Source organism: Mustela lutreola, chromosome 5 (assembly GCF_030435805.1).
Source record: "Mustela lutreola isolate mMusLut2 chromosome 5, mMusLut2.pri, whole genome shotgun sequence".
Classification (NCBI taxonomy): Eukaryota; Metazoa; Chordata; class Mammalia; order Carnivora; family Mustelidae; genus Mustela; species Mustela lutreola.
Window position 1 is genome coordinate 148,653,785 of NC_081294.1, and position 18,428 is coordinate 148,672,212.

The 18,428-nt window shown below is 41.2% G+C and overlaps 1 protein-coding gene across 2 annotated transcripts in view; it reads left to right on the top strand.

Moving 5' to 3' along the window:
• The window catches only part of PGGT1B (protein geranylgeranyltransferase type I subunit beta), a 53,019-nt gene that overhangs the window by 23,906 nt on the left and 10,685 nt on the right, over nt 1–18,428 (top strand). For both annotated transcript variants that reach the window (XM_059175832.1, XM_059175833.1), the window contains 4 exons: nt 1,396–1,547; nt 2,897–3,029; nt 8,794–8,839; nt 17,454–17,638. In XM_059175832.1, coding sequence (XP_059031815.1) covers nt 1,396–1,547; nt 2,897–3,029; nt 8,794–8,839; nt 17,454–17,638 — 516 coding nt within the window. The remainder of the gene's footprint in view (nt 1–1,395; nt 1,548–2,896; nt 3,030–8,793; nt 8,840–17,453; nt 17,639–18,428) is intronic.

The window sequence follows — 18,428 nt, forward strand, 5'->3', positions numbered from 1 at the left end:
AAGCAGGCTTCCTGTTGAACAGGGAGCTTGATGTGGGCCTCGATCCCAGGACCGTGGGATCATGACCTGAGCCGAAGGAAGCCACTTAATGACTGAGCCACCCAGCACCCTAAATAAAATTAAAAAAAAAAAAAAAAAAGATTTATTTATTTGAGAGAGAGGGAGAGAAAGGGGGAGGAGGGGCAGAGAAAGAGAGAGAATCCTGAAGTATACTCCCTGCTGAGTGTGTAGCCTGACGTGGAGCTCAGTCCTCCCACCCTAAGATCATGCTGCAAGCCAAATCAAGTCGGCCATTTAACCAACTAACCCACCCTAGTGCTCCAAAACTTAAAATATTCTTAAGCTGACAAATACGTTTATTTACAATGTGAAATTTTACAAGTGAAATCTTTTTTCTTTAAAATAATTGATTGGTAGGCTTGGCTGATTATTTGAAATTAATTATAAAACTCTAAATGCCTGGGGCACTTGGGTGGCTCAGTGGGTTGGGCCTCTGCCTTTGGCTCAGGTCGTGATCCCTGGGTCCTGGATCAAGTCCCAAGTTGGGCTCTCTGCTCCGCAGAGAACCTGCTTCCCCCTCTCTCTCTCTGCATGCCTCTCTGCCTGCTTGTGATCTCTGTGTGTCAAATAAATAAATAAACAAAATCTTTAAAAGGAAAAAAAAACTCTAAATGCTTTTTATACAGTGGAACGTCAAGTTACTTGGTGTAATAAACACTTTTTATGTCCAGTTTTATCATTGCCAGTGCCAGTACCTAGATTCTTTGCAGGATTTCCTACTTTGTCACGTATTTTGTAGCTAAGAGATCTTTTTTAACTGTTGTTATCTTTTATTAAAACAATCAGGTCGGTGAAACTAATCCAACATACTATGGGATAACAGTTATTCTAAGTGCTGATGTTTATTAGAAGCTCAAATAACTTAATTGTAAATGAGAGCTGAATAAGGTTTTTCAGTTATATTGTTTTATAATATTTTTATATGGTGATTACTGTGGTATTGGAATTGTGCAGTAAAAGAATTTTTAGTTTTTTTAAAAACCTTTTTTGATCGAAAGACTGTATGCTTTTCTAACTTCATGAGACTTAAGTTAAAAGTAATATGGTTGACTGCATATGGAGTTCAAATACTTTGGCTCATTTGTGTATCAGAACTGCTTCCAAGAAGCTTGAGGTTTGCAGGATAAATTTAAAAATTGTGTAGCCTGGAAAGCCTGCATTCGTACTTACTCTGAGACCTACAAAATGGAGGTTTGGTTTTTTTTCAGTCAGGTGTTGGTATAAGTCAGTACAAACATTTAATTTTACTAGTTCCTGAAACATAGTGTCAGATTACTTAATGAAAGAAGTTTTCAGTTTACTAGTTAATTAACATTATGTTAATTTTGAATTTAGAATCCTGGAACAGCTCATCCTTACGATAGTGGCCACATAGCAATGACCTACACGGGCCTTTCATGCTTAGTTATTCTTGGAGACGACTTAAGCCGAGTAAATAAGGAAGCTTGTTTAGCAGGCTTGAGAGCCCTTCAGCTAGAAGATGGCAGGTATGGGTCGGTCACTCTTCGTTTTTCCCTTTTTTTTTTTTTTGGAAAAATTTTATAGAACTGAAAAATGGGTATAATACTTTATGAGAACTTTAGAGTTTATCATAAACCCTTTTAGAATCCTTTCAAGTTCACTGTATGTTCCATCCCTAATCAAAAAATAATACAGGTTTTCCTATTTCAATAGAAAGAAATCACAGTAGCAGAGCTCCTTGTTTGTTCTGTTTTACCTGAGACAGTGAATACATTCATAAAGAAGTGGTTGAATGGTTTTAATATTAGGAAGGACTTCAATTTACCTTCTGGGTGAAAAACTTGGATATTACGAAGTGAGCATACGTTTAGTCTGAACTTCTGTCCCCCAGACACAGTGACTGGGGGGAGAAAGGAAGGAACATTGACTGCTATATTCTAGCGTAAGTAGTTCCAGTAACATTTGTAAAGAATAGAAAAAGAACTTAGTTCAGTAACAGTTGGTGGTTTATATGGTATGTCTAAGGAATCTTCCTGGAGTTCCAAGGAGTTAGGTGAAACTTTCTTTTCCTGGCAAATCTAGGAAGTGGCAAAGCAGTAATGATAATGTCTAGGGAAAAGATTTTGCAGATCAATTCTGCTGTATTATGTCAGTGCTCCATATCTCTGTTTTCCTTTGAGGGTTTTAGAAAACACTGCTCTTGATGAGGGGAAAACTAAGGTAGACTTGCAAGATAAATTGTCATTAGTTGGAAATACTGTAGAACTGAATCTTTACCTTAGCTAGTGCATGTGACTAGTATCTCAAAGTTCCCATATAGTCATTGATGACTGTAACCTTTTCCTTATTTGTAAATAAAGGAATAGTTAGCAGACTCAGACTGTTACCTTGCTAAACCTAATGAAATAGGTAAAAAAAAAATTACCATACAATATTGTCAAGTAGTGGTTATCTACATATACATTTAGAAGAAATTTCACATGTCAAAACTTGGGTTTGGAGATTTCTTACTACCCAATGGGTCCTAGGTGCTTTTCCCCTCATTAGTTCTTAAGCTAGTGTGCCACAACTGTCTGTGACAGGGAGCAAAGAAACTTTGAGTAGCTGGCAAGTGTGTAAAGCCACCCAGAAATCAGAACTTTGAAATGAAACAGTGATTTGGAAATCATTTACTACTATTCAAGTTAATAGTCCTGTTCTTTACTGACATATACAAGTAGTATATGGTTTTTAAATCCATCTTTAATCATGGGTTTTTCTGTGAGTAAAAACGTGGGAAGTAATAGGTGTTTCTCAACCCTCCCCCCTCCACAAAATAAATAAAAACTAAATTATAGTGTGATGTAATCGTAAATCATACTGTTACTCCTTTCAGCTTCTGTGCAGTCCCTGAAGGCAGTGAAAATGATATGCGATTTGTATACTGTGCCTCCTGTGTTTGTTATATGCTCAACAATTGGTCTGGCATGGATATGAAAAAAGCCATCAATTACATCAGAAGAAGTATGGTGAGTTATGTTGATAAATTGACTATTTTGGCTATTATTGTTGCTGTATGGGGACGGCAGTATAATGCGCGTCTCATCTCTCCTCCACCAAGAATCTGGAAAAAAGGTCAGTAAGGTTGCTTTCTGGATACCTTGTTTAATCAGAATGGCCATTTAATTGTAAAGAACAGATTGTTTCACTGGCCATTAAAATTCAAATGTCATTTGATTGTATCTAAGGAAACAGATGGCTTTACTAGAAAGAGATTGGTCAGCCTTAGAAGCAAAAAAAAAAAAAAAAAAAGTAAAATCTCACAGGCCCATGTTGATAGTCTTGGCTAGCAGGGGTCAGTGCAGAGCCCGGTCCAGGCAATGAAAAATGATGATACGTTGACGAGACTCTTTCTATATCTGGTGTGAGGTGGGAGTTCAGTAAGCCATTTGATGAGCAAGAACCAAATACAACAAGATTGACTGGGCTAACAATAGATTTTGGATCTTTTTTTTAATACTTGTATGTGTGCTTTTGTGTTTTTAACCTAAGGTTTATTTTAAGGCAAGTATCAAATAGAAGTGCTGTTCTTTCACGATACAACTTAATCTTTTCATTGGCAGTAGTTAGTCTCAGCTGGAATTATCCTTGCTCTACTTTTTCATCTCTTCCATGAAACTGAGACATAGAAATGTTACTTCCCAAGTTTATTACTTCCCAAATCTGAAGTTGTAGTTTTACAGATGAGACTATTTTAGGCTGTTAACTCAACTTTTACTAGTTAGTATTTCAAAATAAAAATTAAGTTCTTAGAAGAGTGACATTTTTTTAACTGAACGTGTGATTATGGGCTCAGTTCTTGTAGAAAAAAATTTTGGAGGGCCAGTGGAGCATACAGAACAGGCCCTTTGAGGAGCTTCAGAGGGAGAGGAGGTTTCTGTTCAGTAGAAGGATGGGTAATGTGTGTATTGGTGTGACTGCTGCAGTGGTGACAACTGGGTTCTTCTCAGTGTGTCGTATTTGGAAATGAAGCCTGTCGATTTGCCCCGCTACCAGAGATGGTGACTTTGGATCACCAGTTAAGGCAGTGTATGCCATGTCTTCCTTTCGAAAGTGAGCACTTCTCAGCTGTCATTTCTCATTATCCTCTGGCGACGGATTTGGAGACTGTTAAATAACCTGCCCCGAATCATACTTTTATCCGCTGGTGGTGGTCTGCAGTTGATGGTCTTCCAGCTCCGTCATTCCTTCTGTAATTTTCAGTTGAATTTCCACTTTTAGAGAAAGCTTTCTCTTTACATCTGTCTCCATCACTTAGAACTCTAGATTCTTATTTTATCCAGTGGGCTGTTACCTATTACTGTCATTACTTATTCTGATAGCCATGTTGTCCCACATTCGGCCAATGCAAGCCCCTTCAAGGAGACGCTTGTGCCTTTTTTTGTCTCACCCCGTTCATTCTTTGAGAAGCAATTTGCTTTCTGGCTCAAGATTTTCCAGGTTGATCTTGTACTTCCCTAGCTGTAGTCCTGGATTCAGTCATTTTGGCAAGGAGACCTGGTTCCTACTGGAGGATGGTGTGTAGAAATGAGGATTTGGGCACGATAGCTGTGCTCATGTGTGTTGGGATACCATGGCTCCTAGTCTCTCTCTCTCAGCAGGCCGAGTGAGGAAATGTATGTATGCCTGTGTCTATGCACAAAACCCCCCGATATGCAACTTCTCCCCTCTATCTATTTCCTTATCTCTATGTATGTTAAAAAACATATGAGTCCTATTGATAGCTCAAATTTCAGTCCAGCACCACAGTTCTTTTTTATCTTCCTCCTTTCTTTCTATAACTCCCTTCTCGGACAGTGAGCAGTCAGTCTGGTTCCCATTATCCAGGAGACATTGGCTCTTTTTGTTTTGAACCTGGTATCTGATATATCTATATATCAGGTTTATATAGATATATCAGATACCAGGTTCAAAACAAAAAGAGCCAATATATATATATTGGTTTATATACATATAAGCCTGATAGATTGTCAATATGATATATTGTCAAAATAGCATATTTAAGAAATACTTTAATGGGCTCCTGGCTGGCTCAGTGGGTAGAGACTGCCCTTCTTGACTCTTGGCTGTGTGTTCAAGCCCGGCATTGGGTGTAGAGATTACTTAAAAGGATTACTTAACTCTTAAAAAAAAGAAAAAACTTGAGTTACTTCTTTTATTCCCCCCCACTTTAGTATGGTTATGTTTTTATATTTAAAATACAGCTAAGTTTGTCTATGTTTGGGCTCCATTTTGGGGTTTTCTCCCAATTTTTGTTTTTTGTTTTTTGTTTTACTTGACAGACAGAGATCACAAGCAGGCAGAGAGGCAGGCAGAGAGAGAGGAGGAAGCAGGCTCCCTGCTGAGCAGAGAGCTTGATGCGGGGCTCCATCCCAGGACCCTGGGATCATGACCTGAGCCGAAGGCAGAGGCTTTACCCCAGTGAGCCACCCAGGTGCCCCAATGTTGTTGATTTTTAAAAATGTACTTAATATGTAAAATACTGAGTTGGTTCTGAAAGTCAGAACTACACAGAAAAGGATATTCCAAGATGGGTTACTCCGCGCCTCCTGTCCCTTCTCTCTTGCCCCCTTCCTCACTCCCGTATTTGCTACCTTGTTCTGTTCACTCTGTAGGGAACCAGTCTCTTTAGTATTTTCTTTGTCTTTCCTGTATTTGTTCTTGATGAGCAAGTATGTCCATTTTTTGTTTCTCTTCCCTTCTTCCTCACCAGGTAGCACACCGTAGATGCTTCATTTCATAGTACTCCATTGTGTGCATGTACCTAGTTTTTTGAACTACCCTGTACACGGAACATGTATTTTCCATAGACGGACAATGTTGAAGTTAATAACCATCTGCATATGCATTTATGTGTTTGTGGAGATCTTCAGAGTGAATTCCTAGTAGTGTACTTGCTGGACCAAAAGGTGAATGCATATGTAATTTTACTAGATGTTAACCATTTTCTCTCCAAAAAGGGTGGACAAGTTTCTGTTCCCACCAGTGCAGGAGAGTGCCTGTTTCCACACCACCTCACCAAAACAGTGTGTCATCATCCTTTTTAATTTTTACCAGTCTTGTGGGTGAAGAATGATCTTTCATTGTATTTAATTTTAATTTGTATTTCTTTTCTTAAGAGTGAGCTTGGCCATTGTCTTTACTCCAGGATGATACAGGACCAGGCAGAGGCACCTGTAGCCTACAGCCCACTTTGCTAACTCCAAGCTCCAGTCCATTAGTTTGCTTTTTCCTATAGGGACTCCAGTTCTGTGTGTACTCTTTCTTCTCTGCTTGTCTTTGATTTTAGTCACTTTCTCTCTGATCCTTTTTACTGCTATATCTTAGTTTTAGTCTCTTGGCTGTTTTCTGCCTTGTCGTAAGTGTCCCTTACTGTTTTTTCTTTTGAGACTGTTATTCCTTTGTCTTCTTCTTCCTTATTTTCTTCCATTTCTCTCCTGAAGTCATTGAACTCCATTTATTTCTTCATACTGTTTGTCCTTTATGTTTTTAACTTTTAGTTTCCTTTTCATATTCCCAGGTGCTTGCTTGATAACATGCAGCCGAATCTGGGCTAATGTATTACAGTGCTTTATGGCCATTTTGGGGAGGCGAGGGCAGATTTTCATACACCAAGATGTTTTCATTCCATTTGCTGTGTTTTCGTTTCAGAGTTACTTTATATAGATTTGTCTCTTTGTTTAGTCATTTTGTGGATGTTCTTTTTTATCTTAGAAAAATTTCTGTTTAAGAGTATACTCTTTCCAGTCAACAAAGCATGATGTTTTAAATTTAGAGTTTGTGTGGGGTTTGATTTTTTTTTTTTCATGTTGGGGAAAATGTGTGTTTCATGATTTTCTGGTAGGAGAGAGGTTCTCTTGTTTCTCATGTCTCTAAGTGTTGCTCCTTTGGTGTCCTTTATTACCTGATCTTTGGAGGGCCCGTCTGTCTTCTCTGTTGACTTGATTCATCAAAGTCACGCAGTCTGACCAGCGCACCCTCTGAAGTCCCTTCCCTGTGGTCTGCGCTCTGTTGTTCCAGAGCTCATGCAGTCACGGCCGCGCTTGCTTGGCATGGTGGGGCTGGCTGGTGACAGGGACCATGACCCTGCCGGCTGACATGCAGCCCAGGATCTGAGTCACTGGGGAGATCACCAGTGCACTGGGGCCTGTGCTGCTTTTTGCCATCACATCACACTCTGGGAGTCGTAAGTTTGTGTACAGAGAAGTGTGAAGCGGTACCACCAGTCTTTAGCATGTTTTACTATGAAAATATTAAAAATATTGAGAGTTAAAAGTGTTTTCTTTGTTTAAAAAAAAAGTACATATATATATGTATATATATGTGTGTGTATATGTATATGTATCTATGAAGTAGTTTGGGCAGTGTTTGCCTTGTTTCCTTACGTAACTTAGGACAGGGAGGGAGCATCTTTTCTGTCTGGGTAAATGATCAGACTCCTTGCTAAGTTTATAGCAGCTGCCAACACTTTCTCCTTTGTGTTTTCGTCGTTGTGAAACATCTCTAAGGATTCCTTTTCCGTGAAGTTCTTTGGCAGCGTCTTCACCCTTTGCATCACAGCTGCGGTCCTCACTCGTGCAGGTGCCTGCCTTCACGGAGTTCTTCCGACGGCGGCTCTAGGGGCCTTCCCAGGAACAGCCGTTTTTTTCTGTAACTCTGTGTTTGAGCTCAGTTTCACTTCTAGCGCTGCTGCTTCTCGATTCTTGATTTGGTGGCCAGTCTTCTTTCAGTTCTGCCTTTTCCTGTGGGTTTATTACTAAGACAAAGGAGGAGACAGCACAGCCATAAGGTTGCTGGCTGTGCATGAACTGAGTGAATGATGTGTGCAGTGACCAGTTACTAAGACTCTGAAGAAGGCGGGACTGGTGACATGCACCTGCCGTTTCCGTGGTGATCTGTGAACTGAGGGCTCGCCTCAGGTTGGTACTCTGTGCAATTGCTCATAGTTAATATGGCGTACTTACGGAACTAGAACCATATTGTGGTGTTCGGCTAAGGAATGCTACCTGAATTTGTGCGCATCTGAACTGCACAAAGACTGCTGGCGTTTCGCTCTTAGGGTGGACCTTCTCCCTCTGGTGGGAACTTTACATCCATCTCATGCCTACCATTGGCTTCCTCCTCATTTTCCACAGACTTCCCTTGCTCTCTGCAAAGGGGTGTCAGGAATGGGAGAGGCAGCTTGTTGGGGTTGGAGGTTTCTTACTCTGTAGACAGGTAATTTAAAACTCGTACATGTCTTCCAGCTTTGCTGAGGTTTCAGTTTTATATAGTTGTATTGTTCTTCTGTTTTTATTTTGTAGGGTATGTGGGGAGATCCACATTTAGGCAGGTGCTATTATCTTCTGCTACCCACAAACCTCAAAATAGACCTGTTCCATGTTTATAATTTATTAGTATAGCATCTTTACATTTTCCTTAAATTGTATAGTCTGGCAAGGAGGAAAAGAATAAAGGTTGGGGTTTTTATTGGGTAGAGATTGAATATCTAGATGCCATCTTTGAACAGTCTGTCTCAGAATGTGCTTATTGTATGCATTTAGTGCTTTGACTTGATGAATAAGCCAAGACCAAGTACTTGAAAATGCCTACAACTACTCCTTTGTGGGAAACTGAATATTTTAGGAGATATGAGGGAGAAACCAAAATCAATCCAGAGACCAAATATTAGCATAGTGAGGACTTACTTATTATCATTTCCGTATTAAAATGAACAATGTTTTTCTTTTTCAGTCCTATGACAATGGGCTGGCACAGGGAGCTGGACTTGAATCTCATGGTAAGACATCTTAAAGTAAATGAACGTGTAGTTTCTTTTGTTCCTTTAAATATCATAATGGTGTCTACGACATCGAGGACCCTAGAAGTTTGCCTCAGCCCATGGTTGTTCTTTCCTACTTCTCTCTTTTGACACTTTATGCCACTTGGAACGTCTTCTAGGTCAGTAATCGGTCTGAGAATGTTCAGACTAGGATATTTATACTTTTCTAGTATTTTCAGGTTATGTATTTGACTGTCAGCTGCATGATAATGTCCTAGGGTGATTTCTTAAAATAGCACTAGAAGACAGCAAGTTTTCTTTTTTGGCATAACACCAAAAAGCTAGATGCAGAATTTTAAGCGTGAATCAATGAATTTGTGAAGTTTACTTTTCTTAATATAATAATCCTTAGTCATTGCTGTAAAACATTTTGCTATATAGCAAAATGTTCCGTACATAAATTAAAGCAATTTCTCCTTTCACCCTTTTCCCCACTTGGGGTGGAACTAGAATAGGGAGATGATATACTTAGTCTCTCAGTACATCAGTGGCCTGAGGTTTTTCAAGTTGAGTATGTCCATGTAGGAGTAAGCTGCATGCTCCTTTTTATTTTATTTTATTTTTTGCATGCTCCAATTCAATTTTTTTTTTCATTTCTTTCTTTCCTTTTCTTTTCTTTTTTTTTTTTTTTTTTTAAGATTTTATTTTTAGGTAATCTCTACAACTAGCATAGGGTTTGAACTCACAGTCAGCACTTGCATGCACTACTAACTGAGCCAGCCATGCTCCCCATCTGTGTTCCTTTCTTTAAAAGGAAAGAGCCTAGATCAAGGAGGCACCCTGAGTGAACACCTCAAGTTTCCTCTTTATTATGGCCGTCTCTTTGTGCTCGCCTTTTGTGTCCCTCCCTCCGGCAGCATGTAAGTGGCAAGAACAGATCTCAGAAAGAACAGGTCTCAGCCCTGATAACCTGCTTGGGACCTGGCCCCTTGCTTATTCTCTCTGAGGGTTTCCTCATTGACAGATGAGAAATAATTGGACCTTCCTTTAATTTTAAAATTGTTGCTAGGATTCTGAGATAAGGGGGAATGTGGTTTGGAAACTATAAAATGTGTATAAAACGATATTTTTAACATACACTACCTGACCCATATCTTTGTACTTCCCTGAGACCTTGTCCTATCTGATCTTCTCCCTCTCACACATCTTCACTCCCTCCTTCAGTGTTGATATTTGCAGAGTGCTTATTGCGAAGGGCCATGTAGAAGACAGTCTTGATGTTTCCTCTGAAGCTGTGCTATAATCAGGACACCACAATTCCCATGTGTGCCTACACGCGGATGAGACTGGGCTTGGGGCAAGCTGTAGTAGCAGTTCTGTCACTGGTCCTCAGCACTTGGTGAGGAGGACATGTACTTGTAGGTGCGCAGAGAGGAAATCTGGCGTCTGTGAATTTCCGAGAAGCCAGGGTCTTGTGCTCAGTATTGGAGAGGGTGTTAACGCGCACTCTGGCCGAGGACAAATGTCACCAGTATTGGAGACCTGTGGAATAGATGCCACGGGTCCCAGGAAATGGGAATTGCATTTCCTGGGACGTGAAGCAGAGGGCTGCTCAAACATGATTCTCACTGACAGATCCTGTCAGGAAAACGTGTCTCGCTGAGTCACACTAGTAGTGATTTTAAGTCTGTACGACTTGAGTAGGATTACACCCATTGAGATCAGCAGCTGTGGACTGTGGTTGGTGCCAAAACCTTCTATCTGTCTTCCTTTTCTCTTTGATTTGTTTGGTGGGCTTGAGACCCACAGCTCCAGAGGAGGGCGTCCTACTCAGGGTGCCACAGTGGGCTGGCGTCCTGCAAATGGGCTCCAGGAACACCCAGTACCGCTCCCTCCACCTTGCCTGTCTGGAGCCCCCTCACAGGACACCGGTGTGCACACGCAGGTCAGGTGTCATGTTCTCTGGGTGCTGTGAGGTTTAATAGGCCTGGGAGCCTGCTCTGGAAGCCCTTGGTGTGCCTTCCTTCCCCGCCTTCTCTCCTCTCAGCACTGGCCAGCAAGACCTCCTCCTCAGAAGTCAGCCTGCAGGTTGGCTTGCCCCTGCAAGCCTTTGTCGTCTTCCTTCTTCTTCTTTGTCTTGTTAGTCTTTTCAGAGAAACAAGCCAAATACACTCTTTGCCCTTCTCCACGAGTGGCTTTTCTTAAGCTTTCTGTATAAGCCCCAGCAGCTTATGGAGTTTCTTTTGTAAAGTCCCTGGTGATTGAGAGATTTCAAGCCCATTGTCACTGTCTCACTCCTCGCCTTGTGTTTCCTGAAGCCTGGGAAGCTCTTAGCCTCTCCCCTGCTTTCTGGAAGTGTCAGGTTCTTCTTGCCCGCTTCCTCACTCCCTGTTTGTGGCTCCTTCACCACTCTGGTGTCTTCTTCCCACTCACTTACCTGGACCCACCTTTCTTCTTGCCTTGAAGGTGGTTCCTCTTTCTGAATCTCAAGGCTCTTCCTGGACTTGTGGTTCTTTGTACACAGAACCCTCCGCCCTCACCTCTAGTTTACACTCAGCTCTGTTTCATATCCCTCAGGTCCTGGCTCCAGTGATTGCTTTTAATTGTCATTTTTGAGATTGCAAACCGCCCACACACACTTTGTTGCCCATCCCCCTCTGCCCTTGTTTTTCTCTATATTCTGTTTTATCGTGTGTGTATTATCTGTGTGCGCAAGAGGACAGAGATCTTTGCCTGTTTCAGTCACTGTTGTGTTCCCCTCACCTAGAACATGCGGTATGCGCTGGGATGAAATATGGTGGTTTTATTGGTCCCCTCTGTGCGGGTAGCACCAGAACGCTTTTCCGAATCTGTCCTTTTGCTTTGATGCTGCAGAGCGCCCTCCCCACCTGCCGGCGAGGTACATGCCCTTCTGTAGTTCTTCAGTGTCAAAAGCTGCAGTTTTAAAGCCTTCGTTTTTTCTTCCTTTCTCTGGTGCCTGCATTTGCCCCTCAGGAATGTGGAACAACTACTTCCAGATCTACTAGTTTTTCAGTTCATAGAAGCCAAAAGTCCCGAACTCGGGGTGTTTGATCTCGCGTCTGTTTTGTTTTGTTGTTTTGTTTGCCCGCTTGCAGTTATGCCAGTGTTCTCCCGTAGGTCACCTGTTTATAATCCTTGATCTACAGACTGAAAGGACTGGAATTTACAATGAAGCAGTTGCTCTGTGCCAGCTACCAGTTAGTCTCATTTAGTCCTCGCACCAGCCCTCTGGGAGTGTGAATGGGAGTCACATCTTTGTGTGACTCAGATTCCACCAGGGACGCGAAACCCCCATGAATAGTAAAGAACCTGGATTTATCCTGGGAATAAGATTGTACATGACTGTGGAGGAGTCTAGAGAAAGAAGGGCCGAAAGGGGAAGTTGGTGGAGGGGAAGTCACTGACGAGCCATTCTGCAGCCCTGGCCCGGGTGGACAGCAAGACCTGGCAGGAGAATCTGGAAGGTCAGGGACAACCAGCGGCCAGAGCAGGGTTGTGGTAGAGGAGTTTGGCGGGGGCTGTTGCTCCGGCATCTGACTGTGGGTGTTGGGTCACCAGGGCAAGAAGTAAAGCAGACTTGCATTCCAAGTATGTGGGAGAATCAGGACAAGGTGCAGTCTCCTGGCACCTCTGTCTGTCTTTGTCTCTTGGCTCCTTGAACCACAGCCAGGATAGTGTCTGCTGCTTCTCTCTCTTTCCACGGATCCCACCCAGACTTGGACTGTAGACCCCATAGGGAAGCACTTCTGGCCGAGCTGGGTGGACACGGTGGCAAACCACCACAGTAACCGTTGCCATTTTTCTCAGAGTTGGGACTTCCCCAGTAGGCTCATCTATCATCGGGTATGTGGTGTAGCCCACTTGAAGCCCTGTGCATGCTCAGCAGGGCCTTTCTGCCTGCGTTTGCACCCCTCATTTAGTTCTCCGTGTCCGCTTCCAGCCTCGCTTTGTAGTCGCACACGTGAGCCACCCTTCTGTGCATCCCAGGCTGCAGGGAACATGTGTTCCCCGAATGTTCTCATGTGCCTTTTCACCTTGGGACGTGGCTGACATTCTTCCCTTGCCTGAAATCATCCCCTTCCACTTGCTTCTCCTCTTTTCCCTTTTTCTCACCTTCTGAGTTTTGCCAATCTGCTTTTGGCTGATTCCATTCTCTCTGAAGCACTTCATCATCTCTCATCCCCTGGCCTGGAGCAATGCCTCCCTTTTCTGTATTCCATCAAACTTGGTTCATACCATCTTCACGGCACTCCGTTTGCCTTAGTGGCTCTCCTCTCTCGCACTCGGCATCCCAAAGCTTGGGAGGCTGGGTGGGTTGCGTCCTTCTGCTGCAGGCTGTTCTCCCACGACTGCTTAGCTGAGACAGCCCGTTTGTCCTGCACACCAGACAGGCACACAATACCCTTCTAGGCCGTGATCATCAGATGTGAGGATTCCTTCTTAGCCTAGTGAGACTCTTAAGTGTTAGCACAGTTGTACGCTAAAGTGGTCGTGTGTTTGGATTTGCTTTGCTAGGATTAAAGCTGTTGTCTCCTCTCAGGATTCATGATATAAAAGGATTAAAGCTGTTGTCTCCTCTCAGGATTCATGATATAAAAGTAATAGTTCAGATAAATAAACTTGATTCCATGGTTCTTCAAAACTGTCTCTACTACTTAATCCAGAAGAGAAATACTCAGCTCTTTGCCCTAATTTCATGTAAGCATTTGGCTCCTTGAATTTTCCTCACTTTACCTTTCCATGGGGTGTTTAAGTATGAAGTGGTATAATTTTATTTGTATACCTATTTTTAGTTTCTACTTCATCTCTAGCTATATGATTGTAACCTTCTTACGTTATATATTTCAGAGCATATGGACCCCTTCATATAATTTGGTACATGCAAATAAAGACAGTGCTTAAAATTGGGCCTTAAATCCTTATGGGAGCAGTAAGTTAGCTTACACCTGTTAAACACTGTTAAAATGTAAGTAAGTCCTAGCATCCATGATTAGAGGCAGGAACACCTCCTTCGCCCTGCCCCCAGCACCCCCACTGCCCCGGGAGCAGTGACGTCTGTTGTTTGAGAGAACCAGCCTTGAGGGTTTCTTCTGTCTATGTGTGGTGTCCTTGGCTGTGGTATTCTGCACACAGGAAAGATCCGTATGACTGGAGCATCTGACCTCAGGTGACAGACTCAGCAGGGCAGTCTTTCTCTTGCTGGCATATGTCTTAGTGTGCCTTGCTGGAAGAGCCTTCAGGACAGAAGGTTCTTTTCATACCGTCTCCAGCCAAGGCATAATGAACACAACTTAACCTTCTCTTGATGAATTCAGAAACTTAGGAGAAGCGGTTTTGTATTGTACTTTAATGTAATGATGTGATACTCTTTTTTTTTTTAAGATTTTATTTATTTGACCCAAGAATAAAGAAAAGCATGTATTTCAGTGATGAGGAAGAACTGAGTGATTAAAATTATATTATGTAAATATCGTTAAAAAATTTTGTTAAATCTTGGGGTACCCAGTTCAGTTGAAATTAAAGATTACTTTTAGAATTTGAGCATAAAAAACACTTAGTACCAAATAATTTTTTAACTATAAAATAGGTTCATAGAGAATGGAAAGTAATTTTAAAGTATCATGTTTCTGTCTTGCCTTAGCAGAGTAATAAAAATCAAGATTTGCTATTAACAATTAATCTTGAAAACAATTCATTTGAATTAAAAACAAATCTTTTTTTTTTTTAAGATTTTATTTATTTATTTGACAGACAGATCACAAGTAGGCAGAGAGGCTGGCTGAGAGGGGAGGAAGCAGGCTCCTCGTGGAGCAGAGAGCCCAATGCGGGGCTCTATCCCAGGATCCTGGGATCATGACCTGAGCCGAAGGCAGAGGCTTTAAGCCACTGAGCCACCCAGGCGCCCCTGAATTAAAATAAAAACAAATCTTAATACTATCATAGTACTGCCAAGAAAAAAAAACAGTATTAAAAAGATGTGTTTGAGAAGCTCATTATAAAAGTTTATTCATGTTTGATTGGTTTACATGAAGACATTTGAAGTAAATTTCATCTTTAAGACAAGAACTTCATGAGGACTGTGGAAAATGCTGACTGGTTTATCATTGTTAAATGTTAATAAAATTTTTAAGAGAATTTTGTTTGAAAAAGAAAAGGATTTTGATTACTTGAGAGAGAGCTTGTGCAAGTGGGGGGATGAACAGAGGGAGAGGGACAAGCAGACTCCCCCCACCCTGAGCAAGAAAGCCGAAGGTGGGGCTTGACTTCCTGACCCTGAGATCCTAACCTAAGCCTAGTCAGACATTCAACAGACTGAGCCACCTGGGTGACCCTGTGATTATGTGATATTCTTGAAATTTTTTGAAGCTTGTAGGAATCACTGACATAGCCTTATTTAGCCCCTTTTGGTGCTAAATAGAATATGAGTTCCTGTGCCCACTATTTTATATTTCTTAATTGACTTATTAAATTGTTACCTATCTTTTCTTGCTCTTTGTATCTGTGTCTAACACTCTCCTAAGTTCATACTCTTAGCCCAGGTTTTTCGAGTTGGTTTTTAAGAATTCTGTGTGAAATGAGAACCTCTTAGGGATAAATGTTGGTAAATGAATTTTAGCTTAAAGCATAGACTTTGCAGTAAGTATTCTTAGCTATTCAGACTTCAGTCTTACTTCGAAAGTTATCATTGTGCAAAGCTGGTGATTTGGGCAAAGTAGAGAGTATTTTTACTTTGAATTGTGCCAGTGTGCTTTAAAGAATCCTAACAAGTAATTTGGAGAGTAACAATTAAATGCCTCTTTTTACCTTTTGGTAGGTTTCTGTTGTTGTTGTTGTTGTTGTTGTTGTTGTTGTTGTTGTTTACGTTTGATTTATTTAAGTAATCTCCACACCCAACGTGGGGCTTGAACTCACAACCCTGAGATCAAGAGTTGTATACTCTTCCAACTGAGCCAGCCAGGCACCCTTACTCTTTGGTAGTTAGTGAGTACATATTATCTGTTGGAGATTTTATATTTAATGATATAATAATACCTAAAGTCCTGGCCAGGTTGTCATGAAATAGAAATTGAAATTGGTGGGTCACTCAAGAGGAAGTAAGATTGGTAGTTGAATAATAGAAATTATTCTAGAAGGTTATTATAAGTATGTTTTATTTTTCTGTTTTTATTAACTTATGGCTGATGTAGAACTTCCTAGTCACTGGGAAAATTCTGAAGTTTAAGTAGTTCTTACTGACATTGACCTTTTCAATGTGATGGCTGCCTTGAGTTTCCTAGAGGGAATGCTCACTTGTCTTTTGCCAGAGAATGCATGAGGACTTTCACAGTAAAAGGGAAGTTGTAGGATGAAGCGTATTATAAACCCTCCATTTCCGTAGCAGAAATTTATCAGTAGGCAAAGTCATGATAAATTGGAATAAGTATTTTCATATTGTTTAGACTTGACCAAATAGTGCCAGTGAACATTGTTATTTCTTGTTCCTTTGTGGACAGATACAGACTTTTCAGTTCCTGAGGAAAGGAATCACTGTTGTGAGTGTATTGGTTTCCTGCTGCTATTGTATCATTTTGCTGTGGACTTAGGGTATAAAACAGCGCAAGTCTATTCTCTTCCAGTTCTGGAAGACAGAAGTCTGAACTGCACTTCACAGGGCTGATTCCTTCTAGAGGCTCCAAGGAAGAGTCTGTTCCTTTGCCTCTGCCAACTTCTGGTGGCTGCCGACATTCCTGATGTGTTGCCAAGTCACCCCAGTCTCTACTTCATACTCATTTATCGCTGCCTCTTTCTGTAATCCCCTTCTACCCCCTTTTTAAGGACACTTGTGGTTGCATTTAGGGGCCAGCCAGATAATCTAAGAAAACCTCCCCCATCTCAAAATCTGTAATCACATTCATGCAAAGTCCCTTCTGCTCTAGGAGGGAACATTGACGTGTTCCAGGTATTAGGACATGGACATTTGAACCTTTGCAGGCCGTTATTCAATCTCCCACAGGAAATGGTTTCTCCTCACATGTCTCTTTCCTGACAGGCTCTTCTCCCCCGCCCCAACACCATCTCTCCCTCATCCCTTGCTTTCCTTAAGTTTTTTAAGCTGAGTAGTATCTTATCTTACAAGCCTCTAGCTTGTCTCTGTCATTTGTGAAAACTGGTCTTGTCTCAGGCAGATGGAACCTTAGTTCATGAGCACTGTACGGTCTTTAAGGGAATGAAATCAGACTGGATGGTGAGAGAGTCCTGGATAGGGAGAGTACTAGGTTTCAGTGTCAACTCTTCCATTAAACCATGTAATTTTGAACATGATCCTTAAGCTCCAAAGTCTCTTTTTTCCCATAAGTGAAATATTTCTTAAAGCTTTAAATTATTTTAAATTCTTGTCTTTTTTCTTTTAAATTCTTGTCTTTAAATTCTTTCAAGTTAATATTGAAGGCTAAACACTGAAGACTTTAGTGCCTTCTGGTTATTTTAAAGGTATAATTAATTGTCTTCTAAATTTATTTTGACTGATTTCTGGAATTATATAACCATGGCTTTTTTTTTTCTCCAGCCATTTATGCTATTTTCCTAGGCATCTGATTTGATGTGTAAAGTATTGTGTGGTTTCGATTAACAGGAGGATCGACTTTTTGTGGCATCGCATCACTGTGTCTGATGGGTAAACTAGAAGAAGTTTTCTCAGAAAAAGAATTGAACCGGATAAAGAGATGGTGTATAATGAGGCAACAAAATGGTTATCATGGAAGACCTAATAAGCCCGTAGACACCTGTTACTCTTTTTGGGTGGGAGCAACTCTAAAGGTAAGAGAAAGAATAAAACTGAGAAACCTATACTCTATTGATACAAACTGTGCTTCAAAAGGTTTGGTCTTTGTAATGTTCATTGAGTGAACTTAGGCTGCTGAGTGTTTTCTGTTGCGCTGGCAAGGCTAATCTCTGTATGGTTTTTCCATAGATTTCACGTATCCGTTGTGCTACTTGAAAATTGCCATTCTTATAAAACTTAAGTGGCCCAGAGCATACATAAGAAAAGATAAGGTTGTAAAAAATCTGACCGGTAGTCAATCCAGAGCAGGGATCTGTCTGAACTTAACAGTAAATACTTTATAGGAAGTTAATATTCTTAAAAGATAAACCATGGGTATTTCTTTGAAAATAGTTTGTGGTTTTTAATTTTTTAGTGATTTGTTTGCCTAACCCTTCTGAATGACTCAGATGATTGGAACATTTGCACATTTCTCTTCATCTCTTACCTTGTGATATGCCCAATTTCATAAGCTTATTAACCACTAAATACCCTCAAATTTGCTCTGTTTTTTTTTTTTTTTTAAGATTTTATTTATTTATTTGACAGAGAGAGATCACAAGTAGGCAGAGAGAGAGAGGCGGAAGCAGGCTCCCCACCGAGCAGAGAGCTCGATACGGGCCTTGATTCCAGGACCCTGAGATCATGACCTGAGCCGAAGGCAGAGGCTTACCACTGAGCCACCCAGGCACCCCTAGTTTGCTCTGTCTTAAAATTGCTTTTCCCTTGGGCGCCTGGGTCACTCCTTTATCACGTCTGAAAAATCAGCCATAATTCCTTGATAAC